Source organism: Camelus bactrianus, chromosome 14, assembly GCF_048773025.1.
Source record: "Camelus bactrianus isolate YW-2024 breed Bactrian camel chromosome 14, ASM4877302v1, whole genome shotgun sequence".
In the NCBI taxonomy this organism is placed as follows: domain Eukaryota; kingdom Metazoa; phylum Chordata; class Mammalia; order Artiodactyla; family Camelidae; genus Camelus; species Camelus bactrianus.
This window is the reverse complement of record NC_133552.1, coordinates 11,868,246-11,890,616: the sequence shown is the minus strand read 5'-3', so window position 1 is coordinate 11,890,616 and position 22,371 is coordinate 11,868,246. Positions and strand designations below refer to the sequence as shown.

General features: G+C 38.7%; 1 protein-coding gene across 5 annotated transcripts; it reads right to left on the bottom strand.

Annotated features, from left to right (window-relative positions):
- Window positions 1-11,019: 11,019 nt before the first annotated feature.
- NHLRC3 (NHL repeat containing 3) lies at window positions 11,020-22,246 on the bottom strand. Of its 5 annotated transcripts, none has more exons than XM_045514095.2 (7): window positions 22,167-22,246; window positions 21,585-21,743; window positions 21,138-21,285; window positions 18,541-18,741; window positions 16,656-16,747; window positions 13,940-14,052; window positions 11,020-13,284 (listed from the first exon to the last, which is right to left on the bottom strand). In XM_045514095.2, the coding sequence occupies exons 2-7, from the start codon at window positions 21,660-21,662 to the stop codon at window positions 12,975-12,977; spliced, it is 942 nt and encodes a 313-aa protein (XP_045370051.2). In that variant the 5' UTR covers window positions 21,663-21,743; window positions 22,167-22,246; the 3' UTR covers window positions 11,020-12,974. The 5 variants fall into 5 exon arrangements, with proteins under 5 accessions (XP_045370051.2, XP_045370050.2, XP_010949766.2 ...); XM_045514094.2 differs by having other exon boundaries at window positions 18,541-18,687; window positions 21,937-22,235; XM_010951464.3 differs by having other exon boundaries at window positions 21,937-22,234.
- Between the last annotated feature and the right edge of the window lie 125 nt (window positions 22,247-22,371).

Genomic DNA, 22,371 nt, shown 5'->3' with positions numbered 1-22,371 from the left:
AGGGCCAAAATAGAAAAAGTAAGGTATTATAGAAAGAATCAACAAAGGCAGTCACTGGTTCTTTGGGAAGAAAAATGGATAGCTCTGGCCATATTGATTTTTTTTTAAGAAGGAAACTGAAATGAGCAAAGTTAGGAATGAAAAGAGGACTGAGTGGGGGTACAGCAGATTTTATAGGAAGAACAAGAGAATGCACATTTAGGGATAGATTTAATCATTTTTTAGATCAAGGAAAGCCCTATGCCTTATTTGCACTTGGCAATTGGTAGAAGTATTGAATGAGCCTGGATTCCTGATGGGAAAGTTAAAATCACAAGGTACTTTCTTCCTCAGTGGGTCATGTTGACTTAAAAGAAGGCAGGATTTCATACAATCATATTTTCATGAAAAAAAAAAGCTTATTAATTTATACAAAAGGAAACTGAAAACCCCAGAGAAATGAATAAATGATTCAACGTCACATATTGACAGTCAACTTTGTTTCAGACTCCAAGCGCACCCTCTTTTCATCACACTCGAGATTGAATTACCGTAAGTAATTGACTGGGTTTACACCACAAGTGTAGGTCGTCACTGAATTGACCTGACTGATCTTTTCTATTCCTTTTAAGGCGAAGGCTCCTATGAGACCGTGTTGCTGATTCCTACGCAGAGGAAATCCGACAATTCCGTGGACTGACACAGTTGAAATGAACGTGTTTACTTCTGTGTATCTGCAAACAGGCAGGCATCCCTCTGCGTAGGACTTTTCTCATTTAGGAGCTGTGCCTTGGGGGCATTTCCTGTGTGTAGGCTGGCAATGTATTGAACGTGCGTGGACATGCTGAGGTCTAAATATACAGAGAAGGTGCAACTTCCAGGGAGGTAGATGACAGACCCAATGGGACACCACATCTGGCAAGGATTTCCACCAATTCTTCACTTCACCCCTGCATCCCCGGCTAGTCATTCTACTAGATGGTGGCCTTTCAAGTTCTGGTGGTCCATGGGTGGCGGAGGAGAGAACACAGGTGGCCTGGGTAGCTCATGCCATTATCAGACTTCTCTGTCCCTTTTCACTCTTCTCCTGATGAGCAACGTTACATCTCTTTATCTTTGTATGTTCACTCGGGAAAAGGTGAATCTGTTTAAGGCGTTGTCTCTGACTTAGCAACAGAGGACTCCTTCGGGCCCCAACAAGTGTCTACTTGGGTTCCTTCTTCCTGTGCTTGCACCAGCCACTCATGAGAGGCTCCCCCTTGATACAGCATTGCTGCTCGTGACTCAGCTCTGAAAAGATGGGAAATCCTGCCCTAAACGCTGTCCTTTTCTCCACCATTGAAGGATCTTGGAATTGAGGTGTGATTGTATTGAGTGAACATTTATTATGTGCATTGTACTGAGGCATTTGAAAGAGCATAATTTTATTCTCTATCACTTTGCAAGCTGATGGAGAATAAGACATAATTAGGGGCAAAACTGGGAAATAAACAATAAATATGTTAAGAATTGACAAAGGGGAGAGGTTATTGCAAGAGGAGAATCTTCAAGAAAGTTTTCAAAATCTGTTAAAAAATAACAGTATGGTCTTGATCATTGATGTCCTATCAAATGCCCCAGTAACACTTTTGTTTAAAACTTGCCTTTCCTATGCTCCGAAACAGGAAAAGTAGTGTTCACTTTTTTTGCTATATTAATTATAAGCTGTTGTTTCTACATAGATGGTTATAGGTCTGACATATCCAATTGATGTAGTAATAAATTTTATGTGCATTTTTCAATTAATGTAAGATTGACTTTAAATTTAATCTCCAGCCATTCCTTGAGGAGTCAGACACTTTACTGATGAGCTGAAATCTCTTTGTCTTCCTTTTCTCGGGTAAAACCATCCATCCTCAGACCTATGAAGGGCTGAAAGGCTGAAGATGCTCTAGTCCATTTTTTGTCTACAGTGAGACGTGTCTTCTACCTGTAGGAATAATACCCTAGAATATTCCCTGCATTACAGACTGTAATGCCCAAATGAATTGGGAGACTGGATACAAAATAACTCTAAAAAATACATATATATGTCATTGAGAGCCATCAATTAAGGAGGATGTGACATTACTGTCAGAGCTACAAGTTGATAAGGCTGATGTCTATTGAGGTTATTCCCTACAGAAGAGAGGGACTTTTTCCAAGTCTGTCCCTGCTAGAAGTGTTTTATATTTTCAGCCTTAGCTGCCTGCCATTACTGTACTAATTAGGTAAGTTCATGCTGCATAATATGTCAACTGTCATGGAAACTAATTTTTCTTCATCCAAATCATTCTTCCCTATCACCTCTCCTCTTTCCTAAATGCTCAACTCTTCTTCATTCTAACCAAGGTTTTCCATGTTTACCCCTTCCCATCCATTAAGTTTCCTTTTCCAACTGTTTCTCCATATCTGTGTGGCTGTTCCTAACACCATACGTATCTCAGCAGCCATGTGTGCTCTGTAATCTTGAATCCTTAGTAATGCCTACTCGCTGCTTTCTCGGCTGCAAATCATGGCTAAAGAAAGTAGAAGGAATCAGAACACCTGACGCATTCACTATTCCTGCTCTCTGATTTCAGTTGGCAGTGAATTCATCCATTTTGCGTTTCCCAGCATCTGCTGCACAACAGCTGCCCAAATCATTTTACTTCCTTTCACTCTCTACCACTCTCTCTCACTCTCTAGATGCGCTCATAGATCAAGGTTATCGAGCAAGTAGCACAATATGTCTGAGATTAATCCACATCCATGGGTGTATCAGAAATGTATTTTTCCTTTTTTTCCCCTCTTTTTCTTTGGAGGTACTGGGGATTGAACTCAGGATCAGTAACATTTCTAAGGAGAGTTTTGTTTGGACACATCCACAGCCATTCATTTACACACTGTTGCAGCTTTCACACTGCAGGGGCAGAGCTGAGTAGTTGGGACAGATTGTATGCCCAATAGTCCAAGATATTTACTAGCTGGCTCGTCACAGAAATTTGCCAGCTCCTGATCTAAATGGTCGAATTTTATGGTATAAAGTTTTTGCATTTATTATTCTTTTGATGTCTGTAGGATCTGGAGAAACAAAACTACTTTCTTTCCTGGTATTAGTAATTTCCTTTTTCCCCTTGGTCAGTATAGCTAGTCAAGGTTTGTCAATTTCATCGATCTTTTCCAATATCTAGTTTTTAGTTGCATTAATTTTGTGTTTTTCTTCTTGATTTCCATGTATTTCTTTATTTTTTCCTCACTAATCTTTGGTTAAATTTGCACCTGTTTCTTTTTAAGGTGGAATCATAAACCATTGATTTTAGATTTTCTTCTTTCCTCACATATTCAAAACTATACATATCTTTCTAACCACTGCTTTAAATGCATCTCACATATTTTGACTTACTGTATTTTCATTTTCATTTACTTCACAGTATTTTCCTACTTCTGCTGTGATTTTTTTTTCTGGGTAGCAGAAGTTATTTACAAATGAAATATTTAATTTCTAAATATTTAGGGATTTTCTTTCCAGATCTTAAATGGGTTTTGATTTCTAATTTAATTCAAATGTAGTCAGAAAAATATATTCTGTATGATTCCAAATCTTCTAAATTTCTTGAGCCCATTCTGTGGCATCACTTGTGGTCTAACTTAGTGACTGTTCCCTGTGCACTTAGAAAGGATGTGTATCCTGTGGTTATTGTACAGTGTTCTCTAAATATCCACTTGGCCAAAGTTGATGGCATTATTCAGATGACCTACGTCTTTACCGATTTTGTGTGTGTGCTAGTTGTTCTATTAGCTGTCGAGAGATGGGTGTTAAAATTTCCAACTCTGGTGGTGGATTTTTCTTTTACTGTCAAATTTTCCTTGGATGTATTTCTAAACTGCTATTAATCATAGCCATTTTGCTTTTTAGCTCTTTCTGATATATCGATCCTTTTATCATATAAGCTTTCTCTCTTTATCCCTGGTAATATTTCTGGCTCCGAAATCTACTCTGACTGACAGTAATATAGCTACTTCAGCTTTCTTACAATTACTGTTTGTAATGAAATATCTTTCTTCTTTCTTTCACTTTTAACTATCCTGTCTTCTTTTATTGTTGAAGTATAGTTGATTTACAATGTTGTGTTAATTTCTGGTGTATGGCATAGTGATTCAGTTCTATATATATATATATATGTTTTTCATTATAGGTTATCACAAAATAGTGATTGTAGTTCCTTGTGTTATACATTAGAACCTTGTTGTTTATTTTATACATAGTAGTTTGCACCTGCTAATCCCAAACTCCTAATTTATCATTCCCCCCTTTTCCCTTTGGTAACCGTAAGTTCATTTTCCATGTCTATGAGTCTCTATCTTGTAAATAAGTAAGTTCATTTGTATCATTAACTATCCTGTCTTTATATATAAAGTTCATCTTTGGTATCCATCTTTTTTATCCAGTCTGACAATCACTAAATTTTCACCAGGTTATTTAAACTATTTACGTATAATGTAACATTTAATACTCTGGGTTTAAGTGTACTGTCATGTTTTCTATGCCCTGTTTGTTCTTTGTCCCTTTTCCCTCTTTTCCAGGCTGCTTTTGGAATTGCCGATTTGTATAGCATTTTACCTTCTTTTACTGGTTTATTCTCTATACATTTGTTTCATTTTCATTTACTTTAGAATTTATAATATTCCTCTTAAAGTTGTCAGCGTCTACTTTCAAATGATATTATACCACTTCTCATATTCTGACAACAGTATGTTTTCATTTCCCCATCTCACCGTTTGATATTTGTCATACTTTTTACTTCTACATGTTATGTAAACATCAATACACTGTTACCAGTTTTGCTTTAAACAGTCATTTATTTTTAAAATAAATATTTTAAAATGTCCTTTATATTTAGCCACAAATTTACCATTTCAGGTCCTTTTTTTCCCTTTATGTAGATCCAAGTTTCCAACTGGCATCCTTTTCTTTCAGACTAAAGATCCTCCTTTAATATTTCTTACAGATTTGATGACAAGGAATATTTTCAGCTTTTATTACTTTGAAATGTCTATTTTTTCTTCACATTTCAAAGAAACATTTGCTGGATGTAGAATTCTAAATTGACCTTTTCCCCCAGCAATTTATAGGCATTCCATTGTCTTGTAATTTGCAGTCATTCTTATGTTTGTTCCCACTATATAATAAATATTCTATTTCCTCCAGTTTTCAAAAACACATTGCTCATCTCCTTCTGAGGCCTTACTAGCATCACCTTTAAAATTCAAATGTTTACAGACAGTCTGTTTACAATGCTGTGTATATTCTCTGGGATGTATGATCTAGGCTTTCCCACGGCGCTCTCTTACTCCCGGGCCCTCACCCGTTGTGCCTTTAATGCCGTACTTTTACCAACAGTCTGTTTGAGACAATCTAAGTTTTTTTTATTATCATGCTCTTCAAAATTTTTCCAGCCTCTGCCTATCATCCAATTGCAAAGGTAATTTCACATTTTTAGGTATATATTATAGCATGACTCCACTTTCAAGAACCAAATCTGTATTAGTTTCCTGCAGCAGCTGTTAGCAAATTATCACAAACTTAGTGGCTTAAAACCACAGAAATGTATTCTTTCATGATACTGGAGGCCAAAAATCCAAAATCAATATCACTGGGCCAAAATCAAGGTCCAGGCAGGGCCACGCCCCGTCTGTAAGTGCCAGAAAAGAACCAGTCCTTGCCTCTTCCAGCCTCTGGTGGCTGCCACATTCCTTGGCTTGCTGTATCACTCCAGTCACTGCCTTCAGGGTCACACTGACATCTTGTCTGTGTGTCAAATCTCCTTCTCCTCCCTCTTACAAGGACACACGTGATTGTACTAGGGTCCAGCCAGACAATCCAGGATAATCTCTTCTCAAAATCCTAACGTAGTCCCATCTAAAAAGTCTTTTTTCATATAAGGTAACATTCACAGGTTTTGGAAATCAAGACCTGGATGTATTTGGGTGGGAGGGAGACATTATTCAAACTATCCCAATCACCTACTAATTTTCTTCAAGTGAAATGGTTGCTATTTTCCCAGCATCACTGAATGTCAGCTGGACACACAAAATTCAGCCTTTGTAAGAAAATACCTTTCAAAAGCATATTTATGGGGAGATGCAGTATAAAAGCAAATTGGAGATGCCTGCGTAAAATGTAATGTAGGATACAGAATAGTTTTGAAGTTTCTTGGACAATTCAAACAAAAGCACAGAACAGAAGTACATACCACCACCTAATGTAATTTTGCCAAAAAAAATATATATATATATATATAAAATCCTAATCTGATGAAGACTCTAGCACTAACTACCAATTTACAGGAATTATAGGAGACAGAGTAACATGTTAACCAAATTCAGATAAAATCAACAAAATCCAGACTCTGGGAAACTATGGAACAGATGGCCAGATTAAAGAAAAATTAAGAAATCAATATATGGAACTTATTTCAACCCCGGCAAACAATTTAAAAAATACACAAGATGAGGTAAAATTAGAACATTGACAAGATTTAATAATATTCAGGAACTATAAAATTTGAAGTCGGTAGCATTGTTTAGAAAAATTATCATCTACACTTTAAAAAACATGCTATCTAAAGATGAAATAATATGATGCTAGAGACTGCAAAATAATCAGTGGGCAGGGAGTAAACACGCAGGGGCGTCAATGGAATGACACTGTCTGTGAGTTGATAACTGTTGAAATATTTCATAATGTATCAGAAAATTGGAAGAAATATTATTTGGAATAACTATTCTGGGGGGTTTTTTGGGGGGAGATAATTAGGCTTATTTACTTATTTATTTTTAATGGAGGCACCGAGGATTGAACCCAGGACCCTGTGCGTGCTGGACATGCACTCTCCCACTGAGCTCTACCCTACCCCACACCGGGAATAAATTTTATTATCTAGGCTTTAAAATACAAATAAAGATGAAAACCAATGTAATCATTAGCAAAGATGTAACAATTAAACCAGTATGAAGCTGCGGTTGTATTTAACTGCCTTCCACCTTGAATTTTAGGATGTTTGAAACAATTATTATAAGTACTTCTGTGGGTACATAACCTATGTGAAACAAGTTTGCGTTGAAACCTGAGTTGTTTCATGTGAAAAATGACTTCTTCTCAGGGGGAAAAAACTAATAGAACAGGTATGTCCCCAGAGGTGAGCTGATAAAGTAAATACACACATACATAAATACTTGAAAGCTTCTTGAGAACTATTTACTTAGCTCTTCACAGACTGGCTTCACTTCCGTTTGGAAAATATTTAACAGAGGGTTCAGCAGTGAAATATTTCAATGTGAAGGCTAATTTTTCATCTTTGAGTTTAGTTTGAAATATTAACAACATTGCCCAAAACGTCACACTGGATAATCCACGAACTTAAGGGATTGACAGAGAATGCAAATTATGCCAATAAACAAGGAAACTGAGTGAAAACAAATTACTTGTCATTAGTATGAAAACCTAGAATCACCTGCTGTGCTGACCAGTACAGTAGCTCATAGCCATCTATGACAATTTAAAGTTAAATTAAAGATAAAGTTGAAAATTCAAGTTCTCATACACATAAGCTACCTTCTAGGGCTCAAAAGCCACAAGCGCTCAGGGCGGCCATGTTGGACAGCAGAAATACAGACCACGCCCACCACCACTTCTATTGGACAGTGCCAGTCTCCATCCAATCAGGAGTGTGTGCACCAAATACTAGTACTTCTTATTTATTGAATTACTGGCTTAAAGACCCTGTCCCCTTCTCACACTTTCCTTGATTTTTCATCATATAAAAATACGAAATTTGCTACATTAAATTTTTGTTTAAGTATGTTTTTTTTTCACCTATAAAAATCCATGCAGTGAAAAATGGGAAAAAAGTTTTGTTCCCTAAAAGTGGAAATATTTTATTGTAAAGAAATTAAAATTCCTTTTGGAGATGGGTGAAACATAATGAACTGTATATAAATGAAACTCTACTGCCCTCTTTGTTTCAAGAATAAAAGTTCTAGGCAAGAAATGATGACCAAGTAAAGTTTTTTCCAATAATAAACATTAAAAAAAACTATAACTTTCATTAACCAACATGTTGTATACATCAGTGCCAAAAGCCATTTTATGAAATTAAGTAATTATTTTTAATAAGATTCCACGAGATTAAAAAAACCTACTTAAATATGAAAATTACCAAGACTTAACAGCAAACATCATGTTAATTGGTGAAGTATCAACATTTCCCTTAAAATCAGAAATAAGATAGATATTCCATATCACTGCTATTATTCAACATTGTTTTGAACAGTGTAGCTAATGTAATGAAATTTTTAAAATCAAGCAAACAATATAAATATTGAAAGATGTATAATTCAGAATCATATACCAAGAGTATCTGTAATAGTTGATTAAATTAGTAAGAGTTTATTAAAGTGAAAAAATATGATATATATAAAAAGAATTGATACTTTTTCCCTATACCACAAAAAGCTAATTAGAAAAGGGGAAAAAAATCCTACTCTACTAGCTACAATTAATAAATGCATAGAATAAACTTGACACAGGAATCTAAATGTGTCTCAAAACAAATGCACAGGATCTAAATTAAAAAAAAATCTTATTAAATGACATAAGACATAAAAACAGAGAGACTTACTTTCCTGGGTACAGAATGTTAAAGCCATAAAAAATATCCATCCTCCTCAAATTAATGTAGGTTAATTCAATATTGAATTTCTCAGGAATAATTTCATCTGCAAGAAAACAGCCAACTAATAGTGGCTTAAGTAAATAAAACATTTAATTATCTCACATAAAAAGAAGTCTGGAGAAAGGAACTACAAGGCCAGTTCAATAGCTTCTCCATCATAAAAACCCTGTCTCCTTCAGCCTTCCTTAAGAATATTGATTTGTTGCTTTATGGTTCCAACAGGGCTGCCACAACTCCAGGCATCACATTCAAGTTCAAGTCAGGGAAGAAGGGAAAAGGTGGTGATGCTAAATATGCCTGCCCTCTTTTTTTTCTTTCTTTTGCAGGGGTGGAGGTCATCAGGTTTATTTATTTGGTTTTTTGATGGGGATTGAACCCAGGACCTCATGCATGCTAAGCACATGCTCTACCACTTGAGCTATATCCTCTCCCCTGCTTTTTTTTAATTAAAAAAAATGATTTTTTCTGGAAGCCCCAGAACTACAGTGGCCAGAACAGCATCACATGGTACCCCTAGATGCTGGCAAGCTGAGGAAGCAAGTACCTAGCTCTTCTGGTCTCTAAGGTGGTGGAAAGTAAGGGAGACAGTTGGAAAGGGGTGTTTACTTAGCCAACCAAGTGTTCATATAGACCACAAATTCTAATCAGAATCTCATTTTTCCATTCAAACTCCTTTGTCTCCCCAAGCAGAGTATAAATTCCTGAAAATTTACCTTGCTCACCATAGTGTTCCTGGGACCTAGCATGTAGTTACCTGTTGGATGGATAAATAGCTTTAATGCAAACCAAAAAAAAAAAATCTGGACTGGGACTGGGTGTGATGCTCTACATGCATGGGCTTGTTTGTATTCACAAGAATACTATGAGGAAAATACTATCACCTCCATTTCCCAAATGAGAAAAATGAAGCAGTCTCGGAACAATGCAGATAGTCAGCGGCAGGGCTCATGGATTCTATAGGTTAAGTGCCTTTTTGTAAATAATCCATTTTTCTTATTTGTAAAAAGAGTCAGCAACTACAAGACAAAATTGTTTAAGGAAAAAATAAATAGTAGAAAGAAAAAGAATAATTCCCTAACACAAACACATTTTCTACTTTATGAAATACACATTCAGGTTACAGTTTAAAAAGTTATTCAATTCTGGCTGTTAGTTTGAATTATTGAAAAGATTTAACCTTTTTTCCCCTTTAAACATCGGAATATCCAATGAAACAGTAAAAATTTCCAACAATCCTTGGAAAACATATCACCTATAAATGAATTTCCTCAAGATGCGAGGAAAGTAAAGAAAAAGAAGGAAAGTTAAAAGTATGGTTACCACTGTCTGTAGCCTCAGATTAAAAAAAAAATCAGAGTATAAAGGTCAACTGATGCTCCCATTAGATTTGAAGAAATGCTTACCATAAGCAGGACTCTGCTGCCCTCTTTTGTATCGAGAATGAAACACAACACAAGTGCCAAAGGGCACCTCCCAGAAAGAGCTGAGAAGTAAGGGTGGTTGTGGCCTGTTTCCCCAACCAGGTCATGAACTGCTAAGGCAGAAGACACTTGCCTAAGTGTCTTCACACATTTATTGTCTCATATATTTTTGTTGAATAAATGGGATCTATTCTGACTTTTGAAAAAAAGACTTTGTTGATTCTAACTAATTTATTTTGGTGAGTCTAAGGAGCAAAAATCTGAGTCTCCAGTTTTAATGCTGGCTATCCAATCTAGCCTGCTTTAAAACCCAGTCATGTTTGAACCCAACAAAAGCAGAACAAAGGTTAGACCTTGACTGCCTTTGGCCCAACAGTCATATTGCTTGAAGCTGTCTTCTAACCTGTTACGTGATCTGCGCACAACGTATACAAGGTCTCCTTAGCTGACCCGTCACACTGCACCCGTTTACCTTGACGGGCAAACGTTCCACTTCAAAGACCCAACGTTACAGTGGAGGTTAAGAAAGACACCCACAGCCTTTGGGTTTCTCAGTTACACACCCTACCTCTTCTCCCCCAGAACAGATCTAGAAAGTAGAGGCACAGAGAGATTCCATTTCTAACACAAAAAATACAGAGCTAGCTAGTAATTAGTATCATTTGTACCCACCCATCATCTTAAAAGCCAAATTAAACCTTCCAAGCAAATGCTAGCTATATTCACAACACACTCCAGCCCTCACTTTACACGTGAATGAAGAGGACACACCCTCAGTATCACCCTGTGAGTTCATGACTGTTGAAATTCTTCCGTGGAATAAGAAATCATAAACTGCTTTTTTAACAATAAAATCAAACATTAATTGGAAAACCAGATAATACTGAGTTTTCTTTCCAAAATTTTAATTTGTATTTTTTAATAGAAAATACAACACATTTCTCATTCAATTAATTTAACCAACTAATCCAAAGGAAAAAAAAGTGGAAAACTGATTACAAGTATACTAACAAAATAAACACGTTTAGCAAGACACATGAAGACAATACTTTCAGCAAGTTTTATAAGAATCTAATATAAAACAAAGTTAAATACAACATTTTTGAAATGACAAAATCAGTTTATGGACCCTGCATTCCTTCAAAGAGACCGTTTCTTGTCCTGGCTTAAAAACAAAACAAATGAAACCTCAAATGACTTTCTTTCACCCAAATCAATTTACTATAATGGCCAAACTGCATGAAGTTCATGAGGATGTGTTTTGATAAAAAGCAGTAAATGCAAAATTAAGGCAAAGCAGACAGCTGGAATCACGTAAATGACACATTTAGAAGGACCTTCGCTAATAAAATGCCTTTAATGTATTTGGAGCTACCGACTCCAAAGGGCACACGTGCACATATCGCATGTCTGGTCCTCACAGCGCTTCCTAAAGGAGGAAAGGCAGGGATGTTCCTATTACACTGAAGAGAATACTAAGGTGACTCATTTAGGTCACACAGCTCCCTCAGTGGCACAAACACACTTCTCAATGGCCTTGAAACACAGGAGAGTTTCCTGTCGGTAGATTTACTTTCCTAACTGCATCGAGATGGGACTCAGCATCAAAACAAGTGTGAGTCCCTTAAGGTCTGGAAAACAGACTCCAGCCATAATGGCTGATGCAGAAAGTCAGCTCGAGACACGCTACACAGTGTCCAGTACAACCCTAGGATGAAGAGGGAGGCTGAGACGAGAAAAGGCGATGATCTGAAAGATCCTAACATGGCAAGGTTCCTTCAAAACCTAGAATAAACCAGAACAAACTGAACCGATGGTCTCAACCGGGAGGCCAACCTTCAGACCAAAGGGATAAAAAGAGATGTAGAGACAGAACGGTAGGGAATTATTCATCTTAATAGCTCCAGGTGCTTGGCACATATCCTCATATAAATAATTCTGAAATTTCTTTGAGGTAGGCAAATGTTAGAATGAACGGAGTTCCTGTTTGGAAAAAAAAAAAAAAAAAGAACGAGGCACTGACGAGAGGGCTTATTTTTAACACTTTTAAAAAAACACCCCTGTGATTTGTAAAAATCCCTTTTGGTAAAGTGCTTACATGCTAGCCACTTATTTAAAACTGAGATTAAGTATTTTGCAGCTAAAGATTTAGCCAAAGGACTAAAGCCAAGTTGGGCTTTTAAAAGAAAGTTTACCTACATTCACAACAAGTGTGCAACTTTTCCTAACTTCTCGACCTGGACCACATTGTTTTCTCATCCTCAGGTTTGCAAGTGGGAGCTCAAACTAGCTCCCCTGCGAAGTCTCCACCATTCAGGTGCTCCTCCTTCCAAAAGTCCCAGGACACTCGTGTGCTGCTGTCGCTGGGCTGTGTGGACTCTGAGCTACTCGAATGCACACAGACAAACCCGGCCTCTTCATCTCTGAACTCTCAGGACCTAGCACTCTGTGAGTACTTGTCAGGCAGGACCCCATGTGACCCCCTCTCTCAAGTGGCTCCCTTCCTATAAAGGGAGTAAAGTGAAGGTTTGTAGTTTTTATATGAAATTCTATAAATTATCCTGCAAACCCATTTTGATTCCTGTCTTTTCACCCCCAGGGAGAATTAGCCAACAAGGCAGATTACTAAGTTACAACAACCTTAGTCCCTCTTTTTCACCCCTTTTTCATTAGTTGCATTTCTTTCATTAAAATATCCTTACACACTGACGAATAAAACTAAGTCACAAGAATGCCAAAAGACATGCTTCTTAATGATATTAAAAACAAATGTTTCTGACACGGGGTCAGGGTAAAATGAAGAAACAAACCCCTATGCCTGAACGTTATTGTAGAGTATTCAGCCACGATTTTGAGAATCCCAACTTCCACGTGAAACATCTTCAGGAAGAGAAACGTATGAACCAAACGAAGAGAAAGAGCTATTCATGGGGACAAATTTTTGTACTTGTTTTGCTCCAATTTCTGCCACGTAGATGGCTCCAGTCTTGGCACTGACGTCTAAGAGATGGGGTGAAACCTGGTCTGCCAGCTGGATGGTGCTGATCACGGAGCAGCGGCCAATGCTCCCCACGGGGGGCGCGGCCGCCACGAGGAGCCGGCTGAGCCTCAGCTGGGCTGCGATCAGGTACTTCCCGTCAGGAGTAAATCTACAGGGAAAGACACCTGCAGAATCAGTCAGTGTAAGACTAACACGGAGGTTTATTTTTTCCACATTTGTATCCCAACAGCATGAAACAGCCTGTAAGCACCTGCTTGCTGAAGGTGTTCTTTCAGGGGGAATTTTAAATTGATCTAATTCTGCTGATGAGGGAACGAGAGATTTGTGATGGGAGACTTAGCCAAAGGTTAGCTTAAATTAAAAAAAAAAATATCATAGTATACAGAAATGAAACTAGTGGAGAATCAGTGTTAGTCTGGGTCTGACACTTTTTTTTTTTTCTGCAGGGGGAAGTAATTAGGTTTACTCATTTATTTTTTTTTTTCATGGAGGTACTGGGGATTGAACCCAGGACCTCGTGCACGCTAAGCATGCACTCTACCCTCCTCCTTCAAGATGTTTTATTTACATTCTGTTTAAAAATAAATGATCTCGAGGGTGGAGGCTGGAGGAGGGTCGAGTACCGCGGGATGTGCTGCCCAGGATGTGAAATGTGATTACATGTTCTCCACATGCTTGTTTCCTTCCTTCCTTTCCCTGCTTAAAAGTTAACAGTAAACATTTCCAACTTGCAGCTAGCTCTTCAGAGAAATGAACATGAACCAAATCCAACAAGCATTTTAAAATAAAAAGAAAACAATTACCTGACTGAAGAAGGTCCCTCTTCTGTGAAACAGTTATTCCATGCTCCTAACCACTCCCCAGAGTCTTTATCAAACACCTGAAGTCTTTTATTGCCTCGGTCAGCGACCCACACCTGAGAACCCAGAAAGACATTCATTGAAAAAGCCCCACATCAGAATGAGAAGAAAGAAAAGAGGAGAGAATGAAGGTCTTTCATTAGTTCCATAAACATGCTCATTCAGTACTTACAGGCACCCCCTCCCAAAGGAGAGGGTCCTCAAAAAGCCCCATTGTCAGGAAACTAAAGAGCAGAAAGGTTAAAGCCTTTGTTCCCAGTGAGCTTACAGGAAGCGGGACAGCCCTGTGTGGGCATCTGTCTTAACCCAGAGCCTCGAATGCTCTGACTACTACACTAGCCATCTGAATAAGGTGGGGTCCTCCACTATAATGCAGAGGATTAGCAGATACTGAGAACTGACAGCATTCATGCATTCATTCATTCGCTCCCCTAACAAGCCTCCGCTGTCTCTGAGCGCTGCCAACTTGCTGGCTGCTGGGCCAGCTGGTAAGACAAGGACACAGAAAAGCAGCCTTGCTCCTTAGGAGCTCAGGCTGATGGGAAACCAGCTGTTCACTTGTATTGCATCCTTGAACCCCCACCTGCTATTTACCAGGGCAGTCCAAAGTGCCAAGCCACTCAAAGAGGAAGCTTGGGAGATTTTAATACCACATAAAGAATGATAACAGGCTGCCAGTAGGTTTAGTCTAGGTTTGCTGTAGGCTGCCATGAGGTATCAAGGAAACTGCTGTTATAAAATAGGAAGGTAGACTGGCTCTAAGTGACATTCTGTGTACTGTATACGATGCTTGCAACCTGGGGCACACATGGTGAAGTGGAATGACACGTGCCTGGGGGTGCAGAAGGAAGTAAGAATGCACTGGAAGGGCAGGCCAACCACACTGCCTCCACTCCTCTCACTGAGGACCCCTGGATTTCTTGGGTTTGTGGGTTCAGGCCTACTCCTTCAGGGCAGCCCTGACTAAGTCTTGGTCAGTGTGTGAGTTTCAACAGCCACTGAGCCCGTCTCCAATCAGAAACCAATGAAGACTCCCTGCATCGCTTTAGAAAGCTCCCTGATCCCTCAGCAAGGTGATTCCTCAAGATCTTTTCCTGCCCTATGATTCTTTACTAAGGGTGAGTTTCCCTAAGGATTTTGAGATTCCTGTCTTTGAGAAGTGACCAAGGAGGAAATACAGTTTGGATCCTTGGAGTGAATGACACTATACATTGTTAGCCTTATTTTTCCTACTCAACAGATTCTGATCATGAGAAATCTTGTTTAAGAAGCAAGTCTAACTTTAGGACTAATAAGCTTTTCATACAGGGTTGAGGTGATGATTAAATGAGCAAATCATGTTAGATGCCCAGAATCGCACTGCTGTTGTTATAAAAACATGAGTGCCCAGAAATTAACACTCCTGTTCTCCTGCGCTTGGTAATGACAGAGTCTCCCCATCACAAGATCGCCAAGGACTCTGCAAAGGACATTCCTCACTGCGGTGAACTGAACTGGGTCTGGGTCAGAAATTTTATCTTGTTCTTATCCCATGAGGGGAGCGTTCACCCAGGCTCAGGAGGGTAACACGTAAAACCCGAATTCTGACCTTCTAATTCCCAGTCTACAAGGTTCACATGTCCAGTTATCTTCCTATCTATGATGGGAAATACTTGAAGATCTTCTGATCAAAACATTCTCATTCCATCAACATAGGAAGCTAAATCATAATCAGAAGGTCGCTTGCCGAACACAGAATCAGAAGTGGAAATGAATTAAAATTCTAATGGCATGAAGCCAAGACAGTCTGACAAATTCACTGTGTACCAAGACATGTGGTCATTTAACAAATACGTAAGATGACAACTGTGTGCGAGGCACTGAGATACAAAGCATAAGGGATTCAGTTCCCGCCCTCACACGGCCGACATGCATTACGGGGGACACTGAAATGATGAAATTACAGCGTGATAGTTACTACAGTGCAGAAGTACGAGGTACTATACAAAAACAGGTGGAGAAACTAATATAAAACCTTCTGGCTGGGGGTTTGGTTATAGGAAGACAACCCCCCGAAAGAGCTATGTATGCTTAAAGGTGTGCAAAAGCAAAAGACGTGGCAGTGGATAGGGGTGGGAAAAAGAGAACTGAAGTAAAACGTGTTGGTTAAAGCTTTCTGTTCTCCAGACAGAGTGGAGCTAGTGAGAGCACGAGCGTGCCTAGGGCACTTCGTTTTTCAAGCTTCCAAGATTAACCTTTTCATCTCCCTCTTGATTAACACATTCTAGAATTAATTCAATTCAATTTTAGAATTTAAAAGATATTTAAACACTGACAGTAGTTTTCCCAGTAGGAAGGCAACTCTTTTTCAGGTAACGTCACTTACATTCGGTTCCATTACTTGCTTTTTCTACTCTTTTAAGGAACATAGATAATTTGTTTTGCTCTTTTTTAGATATTAGGGGAACTTCATTACAGGACTCAAACAGTTATAAGAGAGGGGTATACTCAGCCCCACCCAGAGGAATTGGCCAGAAATACCCAGATACACACATCCACTAACATAGACACACAGCCAGATGTCCAGACATGCATGTGTGCACCAAGATGCATATATACATGTCCCCGCCCCAAAACCACGTTCAGAAATGGTCCAGACACAGTGGCAACATATATTTACCCGGCCAGCTGAATCAACTGTAACGCTGTGAGGTATGTTGAACTTAGCAGGCCCTGTCCCGTTTTCCCCATGCAGCCAAAGGATCATGTAATCTATAAATGGTAAACAGATATGGTTTGAACAACATAGAGAATACCTTAACCCGTTTGCAATGTTCTATTTTATGTCCTAAGTTACAAACTATTCAATTATACCCCCAGCTGATTATGCTTTCCTGGCTTTCTGTTTATACATTCGCTTGTCTAATTTCTATGCTAAAAAAAAAAATTCTATGTTTCAAGCAATTAATCCACTTCTTTGACGACTGTCTCCACTTGAATTTTTCAGAACTTAAAATCATTGTTTACGGTTCATGTTAACCTCTTCCTCAAACTGGTTCTCCTTCGTAACCAACCTGCTATTTGATATTACTATTCCTCTGAGTTTAAAAACTCACATTATGCTTTTATAGGGGGTCTTCTTTATTACCCCTGTAGTGGACTGAAGGTTCCCCCCACCCCCCAAAAACATGTCCGAGTCTCAATCTCCAGAGCTGTGAATGGACCTTATTAGAAACAGGGCCTTTACAGATACAATTAAGTTAGGGATCTTGAGATGAGATGATTCTGGATTCAGAGTGGACCCTGAATCCAACAACTAGTGTCCTTGTAAGAGAAAGGAGAGGGAGATTTGAGACAGAAATAGAGAAGAAAGAAATGTGCAGACAGAGGCGGAGACTGGCGTTATGCTACCATAAGCCGAGGACTGTCTGGAGCCACTGGAAGCTGGAAGAGACAAGGAAGTGCGCTCCCTGGGCGCCTTTAGAGGGAGCGTGGCCTGCCCTATACAGTTCAGACTTCTGGATTCCAAAACCGTGAGATTACGTCTGTTTAAGCCACCAGAAACTAACACAGTTATATTCAATTTGTCTCCTAAATTTGGTTGTTTCTTTCTTGCATAGAATTTTCTGGATTCTTACTTTACCCCCACCTCACCTCCCTTTAACTGTTACCGACCCAATTCAGTCACTGGGTGATAAACTGACTATACAGCCTCCAAATGAAAGCACTTACTGTAACAAGGTCCTGAGGTGCTATTTTGTCTTCTAAAAACTCTGCTTCTGTAACATCACCTGCCACGTCAGACTTTTTATAGGCAAAATTATAGCTTCAAAATCCTTAGATACACTGTCAAGGACACCCCAAATCATATTTTGTGCTATCCAAAGAGCGTCCTAAGCTCCTTTCCTGAAAGACTTGCCAAGTCCCACCTGTAGACCCTGTGCGATTAAAGCCTTGTGGACTGAAGGTTCCCCCCAGGGAGGAATACTCCTCCCATCCCTCTCTTCTCCCCCGACCAAAACCAGTTCGTTCAAGAACTGTTTCCTTCATAACTCTTGCCCTACTTCTCCAGCCAATAATAGTTTCTCCTTCTCCTAACTTTATTTTACTTTAATGATCAATAACATGGAGCAGCATTTAACCGTCTCTTCTATAACAGACCTGCATCCAGAATACTCTTGAGGACCTGGAGCAGGGAATATAATACAACACGTGCTGATCAGTCCACCTGCAGGATATTTTAGCTCCGGGACGCCAGGTTCCTAGCCTCCCCATTCTTAACTGGACAGGATAACCACTGATTGCTCGAGCCCACTCTTCTCACTCTGCCTCCAGTTCATTTCAAAGGGAACACCTAGCTTTTGGAGAAGAATAAGCAGACCTAACAGAATCGTTTATTACTGGCCATCCCACACGCTGTCCTGGTTTTCTCCTAGTAATACACTTGAGCCCTTTACACAAAGCTTTATATACGATGGTTACAATATACACCGAGTATCAGGCAAATTAAATCCAACTTACTAAGTAGTATTCTTACAGTACCACGCAAAATTAAGCCATGTTACCTTGGGATAATTTGATCAGTCTGTTATTCAACCCTCCATCTCCATCCACGATGTAAATATCTCCTGTGTCTTCTACGTATAATTCTGCAGGGTTATCAAACTGCAGGGGATTCAAACCAGTGCCTTTTTTGCCTGGGGTACCCAAAACTTGAACAAGATCACCAAAGGAATTGTATTTTTTAATAGTATGACCATAGGATCCTATAAAGACAGACATGCACATTTCACAAACATAACCACTGTACAAACATTCACATTTCTCGAGTAAGCTGAGAGCAAAAATTTGACAGAATTAAATAGCAATAAAAAGTTTAAAAGCTCAGATAATTAAATGTTATATTTGACAAGCAACAGAGCTTCTTCTTAGTTACAGCCAAATCTATTTATGAACTAAAATCTCAGGTACTCCAAAATAAGTAGGTTCTAAAACCAAGTAAATAACACTAAAAAAAAAATTAACTCACTAAACAAAAGGCTGACGATGTAAAATTGTTGGTATACTAGTTTCTTTTTTAATCTTATGACCCTGAGTATTACTTGTAAAAGAAAATCAGGAAGGAACTGGAAAAGGAACAACTTATTGAAAACTGTTTTTTCAGTCATTCATGGGCAGAGCTCCAATTTCAGTAGCTCAATGAAAAGCTTCTCTATAAAACAGACTTCTGTTTACTTGCTTATAAAGGATATTTATATCTATCCTGGTGTTAATATTTTTTGTTTTTTAATTGAGGTAACACTGGCCTATAACAATATAGACGTTTTAAAACTACATTTTCCCCTACTGAAAACAAATACAAAATTCAACTCATTAGCTTTCCTTTCCTAAAAAAGGGATAAATCTTTCCAAATCATTAGTATCTTATCATCTCACATTAAAATTTATTTGAATTCAAATTACCTTACAAGCAAAAGTACAAAGTAGAATATTAATAAATAGGGAAATAATATAAAGCAGTTCACAGAAATCAACCTGAAGGCACACCACGACCAGCTAACTGGTTGGCATTCAAAGGATGAACTAGGAACAATAAGCTCACTGGAAATAAAGTGGATCAGTTTGCATTATAATCCTATCTTGAAAATAGCATTTATTATTATACTTATTTTGGAGGCTTGAGCCAAAGTTTGTAGCAATAATAAGAGAACAAAACACTAAAGCAAACTTCAAAGTTCCTAAAGAATTGGAAAAAGAAAGAAAATACTGTTAAATAATTTTTTAAAATGGCTGATATGCAGCCATGTTTTCCCTTAAGAGAATTTATTCTTTGAAAAATGGGAAGGAAGAGAAAAACTGTCTTCAGATCTGTGTGGAAAAATAAGCTCTAATGGAGAGAATGAAGAGGTCATGTGTGTTCTTATTTCTGGGAACCAGTGATGTCCATTATAAAAAGGATCACATGAATGGAATGAATTAAAAAGCAAAGGCTTCCTTTAACAGTAAATTCTGAAAAGGGAGGAAAAAAAAAAGCAGCAGCCGCAAAATAATCAAATTTCATTAGAGTCCAACAATGAACTCAGAGGTTAACCTAGATTTTGGGGTTTCACCAGAATCTTACCATCCAAAATACAGCTGGAAATAAACGGATCACAGTCTGAGGCTCAGAAATCTTTTGGGTTCTGAGAACAGATATGGTTAAGGACACTTCTCATAAAAACTGAGACCTCTTTAATTCCAAAATGATATCTGAATTAGCCAGAACTAGGGAAACAGGATGACCTTCAAGCCATGAATATAACTGGGCCAAGGATTACTAGAAATACTGTCTTTAAGATTCCACTCCTTCAAGGACCTACTGTATAGCACAGGAAACTATATCCAACTTCTTGTAATAACATATAATGGAAAAGAATCTGAAAAGAAAAAATATACATGTATGCATATGTATAACTGAATTGCTGTACACCTGAAACATTGTAAATCAATGACACTTCAATAAAAAATAAAATTTTTAAAAATCACATTCCTTCCTGAGATCCTGAGATAATACCAAGCTAATGCTGTCTGGTTTGAAGCCACAACAAACACAAACTGCTGTCTCTGAAAACTTATCGCACAGCTGTCAATTCAATTGTTTTGCAGTACATTTGACTAAAAATATTTGACGGAAGGAAGGTTTCAGACATGCTGCAGCCAGTGGGATTTCAGAAGCATTATCACCAGCAGTTTCTGCAAATCTTGCAAATGGCAAATGGGCAAGAAAGCAGTTCTGGTTTCTCAGCACAATCTCTTTTGAAAGAGAAGTGGTAAAAGAAAATGAGAGCAAGGACTCCATTCATCAGCTTTTAAAAACTTCCGTTTTATAGCATAGGGCTTTACAGCATATAGGATTCATAGAAGACGTTTAGAATTATTTAAACTGAGAAGAGCAGCTGATGCTTTAAAGAGGACAAGTCCCTTGACAAAGGAAAGATCATAATAATTTATAGCCTCCTTTTCTACTAAAGTATGATTTAAAGATTTTTAGAAACAAATGATTTCATGAATCGTTAAAGAAGTTACAATTAGATTCGGCCACTCTGTTTTTAAAACGGACAAGCAAGAACATGGGCAAAGATGATTTCTAGCAAGACAGGTTAATAGATAATACTACACATACCACTTCCTACATCCGTGATCCAGACGGATTGTTCATGTAGTGTACTGGCTGCAAATATACCATGAGGTGTGTCAACTGTATAATTCCAGGCTCGTAGGAAATATCCATCCTCTGTGAACACTAATACCTTTGGGATGTTATCCCCTCTCTGAAGGTATACAAAAATAACCGCTTAGATAGGATCAGTTTTAAGAAAGCGATCTTTATTTTGGCAGAGAGAACAAAAATTAAAGTTAACCGAGAAATTTAGTAACGTTTAAAAAAAACCCAGCTAACCTAACAATATTAATATCTGTCACATTCAAAATCAAAATACTAACTTTAACTCAAAAAACAAATTCCACATTTGCCGTAATATAAACGTATACAGTTACTTCGCACAGTAAAACAGAAAAGCCGTTTTCTTTGTGTTCATAACTTTCTTTTTTTAATCCCAATTTTACTTACTTGGGCTACGTAAACCAATCCGTTTAAGGAGTCAACTGCAACACAAAACGTTGCTCCAGTAAAGTATTCTGAGTACATAGGCCAATCCACATCCAGCCGGTAAAGGATTTCCTCAGCGCGCCAGGAAATTTTAAAGGCAAAGTGGAGATGTGGCGGGAGCTGGGGAAGAAGACAAAATATGGAAAACGCCAGTGTATCACATTACAAATGTTTTTAACTTAGGCAGTTCAGCCCGCTGCAGGTTTCGAGCCGAGCTAGTGTGAGAGCCAGGACCCACCACCTCCTTCCCAAGACCGCCTTCCCAAAGTGCTACCCACACACCTGACGGCTATTTCCTCACTTTCCAACTCACCCGAAAGCCACAAAAACGAGAATGTAAAACCAGAAATGCAAGAAAGAAGCCAGCGCCGGCCACGCAAGCCCAGAATCTCGCCATGACCAGACGGGAAGCCTGGCCAGGCGGATGGGCAGGCGGCTGGTGGCGGCCAGACAGCCCCAGGTCCACGCGGCTCGTCGCTGCACTGAGCCCCTATCTCCAATCCCCCTTCCCTGGAAGCGTCAGAACCATTAGTAAGCACAGACCAGGGGGAAAGAAAATCAGAACTGTGGTTCCGGATTCCGAGCGCCTTCCCGGGCCCCGCCCCCATGTCACGTGCCTCGGGGTTACCCAGTGACCACCTTTCGGGCGGTCCACGCTGTGGCTTTCCCAGTCTGCCAAAATCAGGGCGCCCTTAGATATGCCTTTACCACTCGGCGTTCATTCTTTAAAAACTGAGATTTAACTGTC